Source organism: Paroedura picta, chromosome 5 (assembly GCF_049243985.1).
Source record: "Paroedura picta isolate Pp20150507F chromosome 5, Ppicta_v3.0, whole genome shotgun sequence".
Classification (NCBI taxonomy): Eukaryota; Metazoa; Chordata; class Lepidosauria; order Squamata; family Gekkonidae; genus Paroedura; species Paroedura picta.
This window is the reverse complement of record NC_135373.1, coordinates 106,179,325-106,188,517: the sequence shown is the minus strand read 5'-3', so window position 1 is coordinate 106,188,517 and position 9,193 is coordinate 106,179,325. Positions and strand designations below refer to the sequence as shown.

The 9,193-nt window shown below is 45.1% G+C and overlaps 1 protein-coding gene across 2 annotated transcripts in view; it reads left to right on the top strand.

The window, feature by feature from the left end:
- The first annotated feature begins 3,838 nt into the window (after positions 1-3,838).
- WASHC4 (WASH complex subunit 4) overlaps positions 3,839-9,193 on the top strand; it is a 40,328-nt gene continuing 34,973 nt past the window's right edge. Inside the window, exons 1-2 of one of the 2 annotated variants that reach the window (XM_077339712.1) lie at positions 3,839-3,981; positions 7,560-7,699. In XM_077339712.1, the coding sequence (XP_077195827.1) occupies positions 3,921-3,981; positions 7,560-7,699 (201 nt within the window). In that variant the 5' untranslated portion in view covers positions 3,839-3,920. Of the gene's footprint in view, positions 3,982-7,559; positions 7,700-9,193 lie in introns of those variants that run through there. The other variant, XM_077339713.1, reaches the window with a different exon arrangement.

Genomic DNA, 9,193 nt, shown 5'->3' with positions numbered 1-9,193 from the left:
TGAACACACATTTCCTCAACCATAAGGACTAAAAACTTGCTTCTTTTCTCATTGAATGACTCCCTATAAGCTCTCAAGGAAGTTCAGCATTCCTCAAAATGCTCTGTTTGAAAACATCCAGTCATGAAAGGTGTTTCTGTAAATTAATAATAGCAAGTATAGCATAGAACTAATTAGGTGTAGAGCTGCAGATTCTTCCCACCAAAAAGAGGGAGGTTTTGTTCTTAATAAGGTGACCTTAAAATTGACAATTGGCTAATCAATATATTAGAGATACTTTGTGCTATTCTCCAAGTACACAAAGGATGGAGCTTTGGGGGAAATGTCCATTCCTTCCTTCTTAGGGTCAGAGGGAAAAAAGAGTCAAGATGAAGTAGATCAGAATTAGAAAGATAAGTGTTATATTTCCATGTAACTGCTTCCCTAATTTTGAAATAAACTTTTTCTTAGAAGTTAAACACACATGTCCTTACTGCATGAATCCACTGTGTTTCATTTACTCTGCTTAATATCCAGCAAAACCCTGTGACATTCTAGAGACAATATCCAGCAAAACTCTGACATTCCAGAGACAAAAGAGGGACGGCCCTGTGAAACAAAAGCTACCTGGCACTTTAGTATGGAATTTCACATGTATGGAACTACAGGATATCAAAATCCCAAAACATGCATGCAGGCCTCTTCTTTTCAGAACCTTCTCAACAAGAAAGCAAGAACATCACACATCAATTATTTTATTTAAATCTATCAGGATCAGGAAGGAGACAGTCATTGGTTTTGAAGAACCTACGTGATGCATTCTTAGAGCAACCATGTGCAATGATCAGTAGTACCCCATACCCTACAGTCATCATTCCTGTGGGAAAATCAGATTCAAGTGGGTAGCTTGGTCTCTCCCACGTTTGTCTCAGTCCTGTTAACCAGATGTGTGCAGAGAGTTCCATCTTTGGAACTTAATTTAAAGGCATGCAGGGGCCCAGCTCTGACCGACACCATGAACTATTTCACTTGCATGAAATGGTCCCAAGGAGTCATTACCCCACTGGAGAAATTTGTGTGTACCAGCGAGCTACAACAGGAGTCCTCAACATGGTGCCTAACTCCTTTTCTGGTGCCCTCCAAGTGTTTTGAGGAAGTAGGTGAGGCCAGGTAGGGGATTTGCTTCTCATTGGTTACTGGGATTTGAATGGCTAGGCAAATGAAAAGTTGATTTGGTAGTAGCTGCCACCAAATCAGAAAGATCTTTGTTGTGTGACAGAAGTTAAGCTACAGCAATCATTTTGTGGCTAGCTCCACCTCCTGCGGTAGCCATTTTGTGACTGCCATTTTGTTGCAGCGCCCACCACACATTGTCAGAATTCCAAAGGTACCTGCAAACTCAAAAGGGCTGGGGAACTCTGGAGGCCATTCCACACTCGTCAAAAATGGTTACAAATTGAAATCGCTACAGTTTTGCCATTATGCACAACGTTGTTGACAATCTGCAACACTCCTGAAACCGATCCGCAAAAAGCGCTTCGTTGTAGCGCTTTCAGGGAAATCCCAAAAAGTGGATTCCCCCTCCGGAAAGCGCTACACTCTTGCAACCAATCAGCAACACTAGCGAAAAAGTTCTGTGCGTTACCATTGTTGTGGTTTCTGCAAAGTCCCGCTCTCTAGCTCTCTCCTCTGATCTTCCGGGGAAGCGATCGCCATTTTCTTTTTCTCCGAGCGAGCGGAGATAAACATACCGGCGAGCCTTCGTTTACCCAGTGAGGCTTCCCTGGCTGCAGAGTCACTAAGCACGAAACAACACACAGCCCCGTTTGCTGGTTTATTTTCCCTTTATTTTTTACTGTATTTTCGGCCGAAAATTGCGCCCGTGCCGGGGGGGGGGGTTCACTCGGGGGGAGCGTGGCAACGATGAAACGGCAGCTCAAACACCACCTGCTACCTAGATGGGTCTCTCCATTGCAACGAATCAACGCAGATTCGTTGCAACGTGTGTGTGTGTGTTTTTTAACTTCCTTAAAGGGAAAGGGGCTTTTGGGGATCATGATAACGGCCGTCCATTGGCTGCTTGATGGCCAGGGGCAGGAGGAGCTCGGCGATATCGCTTCCTAGCTAGCAGTTTTTGCAGAGACCGGAAACCTGTGGGAAACGATAGAAACGCAACTGGATTCCACTACAAAGCCAGGTATGCATAACGACAAATTCCACAATTTAAAATGGCGTTTTTTCGTCCCGCAACCAATTTGCCACATAGATCCTGGTGCGGAATGGCCCTGGGATTCCTCTAAGAGGACAAATAGAACCTCCCCAATGGACTATTTACTCTTCCTGCAATATTTCAATTACCAAGAGTAATCTGTGATTCCATCTAACACATTGTAGCAAGATTTCTTACTCTAGTCCTAAATATTGTTTTCTCCCAACTCTGTGAAGTTCTACCCCACCTTAACAGTGTTGCGATTTGCTTCAGCTAAAGTCCCTAGAAATAAATTACTTTGCAATCTCTCGATGTGTTTGAAATATTTCAGTTTAGCAGTTCAGCAAATGGTTTATGGTTAATCTAATTAACATGGCAGCAAAACTGATCACCTTAAATCTTAGAAGAAAAAATCTTTGTTCAAGCATTTGAAGAAAGCAGAAAAGCAGCAGAAGGATGTATCATAGTGCCTGAAGAAATACTGCCATCTTGTGAGGGTAGTGGAAAAGTGTTTCCCCACCAAATTTCTACCTGACAACTTTAGTATGCAATCTTACATGTATGGAACTATAGGATATCAAAATGCCAAAACATGTGTGGGGGCCTCTTCTTTTCAGAACTTTCTTAGCAATAAAGCAAGAACACCACACATCACTATCATCTATAATAAGGAAGAGGAAATAATTGAAAAGTCACAGCTGATTTAGGGCTATCCCTGAGCATGTGACACGCTCCTCCAAGGCCTTACCAGAGATATTAAGTGGAACACACGTATACATTATATGTACATATCATACTATATATATGATAATATATATTTTTAGAGTATTTGTTTAGATATCTGTGTAGTATTTTGTTATGTTTTCTATAATGCTTTTAAATATAAAATTTAAATAATCTTAAAAGAATATGAGGCAAGAGCTTGATGATGACAGGGAAGGAGATTATGACAGTGGTCCAGGAAAAAAAACTTTTCCCAAGAAGTGACAGTAACATACTGGTCTGACCCCGCAGGCAACACATGTACAAGTGACTAAAAAGTGTGGTCCTGAAGCCTTTAAAGGGATCTCTTTTAATTATTTCTTTTCAGAACTGGGAAGTGTCTGCCGTTCATTACTAACCTTGACATTTGCATTTCTCCAATGTCTTTGGGGACTACAACTGAACCCAAAAGACTGAGTTGCCTTTTAAGCAAAGGATTATCATATCGCATAATCTGGATGTTATGACACAGTTTACTAATTTGCTACTCGCTTACTTTCTCCTTATATTTGTACTTTCATGATCTGTGTTGACTGAAGAACAGTGCTTGCACCCGAAAGCTCACGCTCTGAATAAATCTTTGTTAGTCTTAAAGGTGCCACTGGACTCTGATTTTGTTGTTCCTCGGATACAATCAATATTATATCTGTGGAAGCGTGCGTACACCCGAAAGCTCACATACCCTGAATAAAACTTTGTTGATCTTAAAAGTGCCCCGGGACTCTAACTCTGTTTAACCGAGACTAGCGGCTTGCCCCATCCATCTCCGCCCAGGCTTGGAAGCATCCCGGAGGGGGTTCGCTGCCGAGCGCTCCTTGACTTCCCGCCGAAACGTCGCCGCTTCCCGATCCAGCGCCCTGCCGATCGAAGGACTACATTTCCCAGCGTGCCTGGCGGGCGTGGCAGGAAGTCCCGTGTCTGCGAGGCAGCGATCGCTGCTCCGGCCGTCGCTGCCGGGTTCTGGGCTGTCATGGCGCTGGAGACCCTCTCCCCGGAGTGGGAGTTCGACCGCGTCGACGACGGTTCCCAGAGTAAGAGCGGCGAAAGGAGGCGGCGGGAGGGCGTGTCAGGGAGGCGGCGGGTGTCGTTGGTCGGCCGAGGCTGAGCCCGGAGGGGAGTCGCTCAGCCTGCCGCCGTCCTGGGAAAGGGGGTCCGCCCGACTCCGTCCCCCCTTCTCTCTCCCGGCCCCGAGGGAGGCCTGCCGCCTGTTCCCCTAGCCTGGGGAGCCACAGGGCCACAGGGCTCCTGCCGCCCCTTCAGCCAGCCTTTCGGCCAAGGTGGCTGAAGGGTAAAAAGGGCGCTTTGCAAGATCATATGGGACTCCTTTGCCTGCCTCCAAAGAAAGACCCACTGCCGAAGGGCCAAGGGCAAATCCGTCCCCCGGTTCCTGTCCCCCAAGCGTCACAAGAAGTCTCTTCCTGACACGGAATAAAACGGGCTGTCCCGTGACACCGTGGAGGCTACCAGAATTTACTCCTCGTGATACTAATAATGTTAGTCGTTGGTCCCGGGCTTCTCTTTCGTTTCGCCTGCTGCTGCAGACTAACGCGGTTGTCTGAACGGGATTATCCTCAATGGGATTCTGAAGTGGGAGTTGTTTTGTGTGGGGGGAAGCCGACCCCCCTCCCGCGCCAGGGCTTTTTGGCAACTTTGTTGCTGATGCGAGCCACGGGACGCCTTCGTATGGGTTGACTTGTTAGTCTGTAGCAGCAAAGCAGCATGCCACTAAATACTCCCCCCTTCCATACTGTGCTTCCTTCCTTTGTTTCTCTCAAACACTTTTTCTGCTAATACTTTCCTTCCCATTGGTCTTCTCATGTGCATTTGTTTCCCTTGACATTCTTTATTCTTCTTAGAACAATGCATTCTCTTCTCTTAATTGTTTGCTTTTTCTATGAAGTATCAACATCTTTCTTGTTAAGCACATATTTTGCTTTAGATATAGTTAAGTTTTATTGTAGCTCCTCCCTCATTTAACCATCAAACTTGTCACATTGGAATAATTTTGTTGCACGGTATGTAGGTTTCTGTCTTTGCTTCTTCGTTTGAAGGAATTGACAATGGGCAATCTCTTCCACGTGCTTTCATGATCATTTAAAACTTAACTATCTATGGCAGTGGTTTTATTGTACCAAATATTAATAAGAGGAAGAGCTGGTTCTTTATACCTTGCTTTTCACTACCCGAAATGGCTTACAAACACCTTTCCCTTCCTCTCCCCACAACAGGCACCCTATGAGGTAGGTGGGCTAAGAGAGCACTAAGAGAACTGCTCTGTGAGTACAGCTCTAGGAGAACTATGACTAGCTCAAGGTCACCCTGCTGGCTGTGTATGGAAGTGTAGGTACTCAAACTCTCTTTTTCAGATTGGAGTCTACCACTCTAACCACTACATCATGCAGGCTCTCCTTATCTATTTATTATTCAGTTTTTATCCTGCCACTCTTGACAACGACTCCTGGTGGGTGACAACAGTATACCTAAAACCCTTATTTAAAGCCCCCATTAAAACTATACAACCTAACAAAAGGCAAGGGGCAAAATTCCCACCCAACCAACCAGCCTATCCAGGCAACCATCCAGCTCGGGGTACGGGGTTTGCCGATGTTCTGGCACTGTCTGAGGAGGAGCCCTGGATCTTCCTGGTTCTAGCCTCAACCAGAGACCTGGCAGAAGAGCTCCATTTTACAGGCCCTGTGGAACTTTGACAGTTCCGTCAGTGTCCTTGGTTCTCCCTGGAGCTCATTCCCCCAAGTCAGGGCCAGGACCATAAGGGCCCTGGCCCTAGTCAAGGCCAGGCACACTTGCCTTGGGCCAGGGATAGCCAACAGATTATCACCTGCAGAGCAAAGAGTCCTGTGGAAGACATTAGGAGATAAGTGGTTCCTCAGATAGGTGGGGCCCAAGCAATGGATGGCCCTAAAGGTTAAAACCAAAACCTTGAACTTGATCCAGGGTACAACTGGCAACCAGTGCAGCTGCCTCAGCATTGGCTGGATACGTGCCCTCTGAAATGTACCCGTGAGGACCCTAGCAGCTGCATTCTGTCCCCACTGCAATTTCTGGGTCAAGGACAAGGGTAGGCCTGTGTAGAGTGAATTACAGAAGTCCAGTCTAGAGGTGACTATTGCATGAATCACTATGGCTAAACTATGGAGACATTCTGCACCAGTGGTCCCCAACCTGCGGGCCACGGCCCAGTGCCGGGCCGCGAAGGCCTTGGCGCCGGGCCACGGCTCCTTCTTCCCTCCCCCCCCGAAGCTAGAAGCTTGCCAGGCCGCGAGCAAATCGGCCGCCAAAGCAGCCGATTAGCTCGTGGCCCGGCAAGCTTCTCGCTTCGGGAGGGGAGGGAAGAGAATCTTGCTGAGCCGCAAGCTAATCGGCCACTTTAGCGGCCGATTTGCTCGCGGCCCAGAGGGGCCGGGAGGGGGAGCCACGGCCTCCAGCATGGGGCATTTGCGCTGGGGCTGCCGCGCGTGCGCGGGCCCCCAGGCCACCCTCTCCCTCCACTACGCCGCAGCGGTCCGCAGCGAGTGTAAGCTTGCGGACCGCTGTTCTACACAATTAAACAAATTACACCTGTGTGTCCCACCATTTACAAATTGTGGAATGAATTGTCAGGTGGAATACTTTATACAATGATTATTCAAAAGATTTTATAAGCTAACTATTAATTTTGCACAGTGGTGTTAATATTTTCATGTTAATACTCTGCATGTCTTCTCATTTTAACATGTCAGGGAAGTTGAGTATATCACTTCCCCAAATTCAGTTCTGTAAATTCAAGCTAATATAAGCTGCTAATAGTGATATGATGTAACAATAGCAGAATTGTGAAACTTAGAAAATAGTAGTGGGCAATGTTTTATTTTCAAATCACCTTACAGATTGCCTAACTGGGTACAATTCCTACGCAGTGTAAAATGAAAGCAAGAGTTGGAAGGGGCCATACAGGCCATCTAGTCCAACCCCCTGCTCAACGCAGGATCAGCCCTAAGCATTAAAGCATCCAAGAAAAGTGTGTATCCAACCTTTGCTTGAAGACTGCCAGTGAGGGGGAGCTCACCACCTCCTTAGGCAGCCTATTCCACTGCTGAACTACTCTGACTGTGAAAATTTTTTTTCTGATATCTAGCCTATATCGTTGTACTTGAACTTTAAACCCATTACTGCGTGTCCTCTCCTCTGCAGCCAACAGAAACAGCATCCTGCCCTCCTCCAAGTGACAACCTTTCAAATACTTAAAGAGGGCTATCATGTCCCCTCTCAACCTCCTTTTCTCCAGGCTGAACATTCCCAAGTCCCTCAACCTATCTTCATAGGGCTTGGTCCCTTGGCCCCAGTTTATAAAGCTATGGGATATCAGAAAAAGCTTAAGGTCCAAATAATTAACAGATTTCTGTTTTAGGACAATAGGTCAGTTGTTGGGAGATTAATTTGCATATACAACATTGTAAAGTACAATTTCCTTTGGAGGAGTAAAACTTTTCTTTGTAAGAAAAAATGAACAAAGACAACCTTTTACGTTCTCAGAGATCTAAGTGATAATAGTCTAGTGGTGGTTGTGACGGTAATTTGCTATAATGAAAATAATACTGTTTATTTTTAGAAATCCATGCTGAAGTGCAGCTGAAGAATTATGGGAAATTCCTTGAGGCATACACTTCTCAACTGAAGAGAATTGAAGATGCACTGGATGACTCTGTGGGAGATGTCTGGGACTTTAATCTTGATCCCATTGAATTAAACGTAGGATTCTTTTTAACATGCATTTATGTTTTTATGCTTAATTCTGTTGAGTTTTACTAAAATAAATGTGGGAATCAGTTGAATGCTAAAGGGCTTTGAAGTATGAACGTAGTGCTTCATTCAGTAAAATATGAGTAAATGCCGCTGATAGGAATAGGAACTTCTGTGCAACTGTTCACAAGGTTGTTCTCTGAAAATCTAGCACTATTCAGCTTTCAGAAGAAAATTGCACAATCTAGAGCAAATATTTGGTAAGAAGTAGGGATAAGCTGACATTGTATTTTTCTGGTGGATTGACCCTTATAAGGTATAGATCCTTAAATGTATTGTGTGTTTATTTATGACATATGCGTATTGTCCTTTTCAAGGCCAAAGCAGTTTATATATTTTAATTGCATACCTGGGCTTTTTACCCTCATCAGGTGGTTAAAGAATTAAAAGCATACATAATGAAAATACATGTTAAAATCATCAACCATCAAAAACAATTCATTTGAACAATTAAAACCAAGTAAAACTCACATAAATAAAACAACAGTTAAATAAGGCAGGAAAAAGGGGTGACTGAGAGAACAGCAGTCAAAACAAAAAGGCCTTAATCTGCTGGCGAACGGTGGCAACAAAAGGGGACAGGTGGATCTCTTAAGGCAGAGAATTCCAGAGTTTAAGCAAGGGTAGTCAAACTGCGGCCCTCCAGATGTCCGTGGACTACAATTCCCAGGAGCCCCTGCCAGCGAATGCTGGCAGGGGCTCCTGGGAATTGTAGTCCATGGACATCTGGAGGGCCGCAGTTTGACTACCCCTGGTTTAAGTGTCATGACCGAGAAGGCCCTGTCCCCGGCAGGGGCACCAGAAGAAGTGCCTAGAAAGATGATCATAGTGGTTAGATAGATTCAACACTAGCACATGAATTGTGCAGATCAGGAGCCAGTGTAGATGGACCATGGTATGGTCCTTGTGACCCCTCCAGTCAATGTCCTGCCTGCAGCATTTGTAGCAGCATCTTCCCTTTGGTGTTGAAATGTGACGATTCCATATTTCCCCCTCCCTTCATTTTTAATACAAAACCGTTTAATGTGAATGAGGATTATACATCTAAAGCTTCAAGTGGTTACATAAAACTCATAATTGTGTTTACTACTTAGGAACATTGTTTTAAAATACCCTTAGCTGAGACTGCATTTTTAGTGATCCACAGGATCCTCTTAAGGCAAACAAAATGGCTTCTTTCCAGCAGTAATGACTAGCTACGAGCCTAGTGACAAATCATGCACAGTTGTTCTCATGTGATAGCTATAATTCATTTATGTTTATTTAGCATATGTTGCTTCTTTTTAATGCCTTTTTTTTTTTGCCTTTTTGGTCCTGGCCCCGACCTGGTGGAATGAGCTCCTGGGTGAGCTGAGGGCCCTGATGGAGCTCGCACAGTTCCACAGGGCCTGTAAGATGGAGCTCTTTCATTGGGTCTTTGGTTGAGGCCAGACAGAGTAAGGG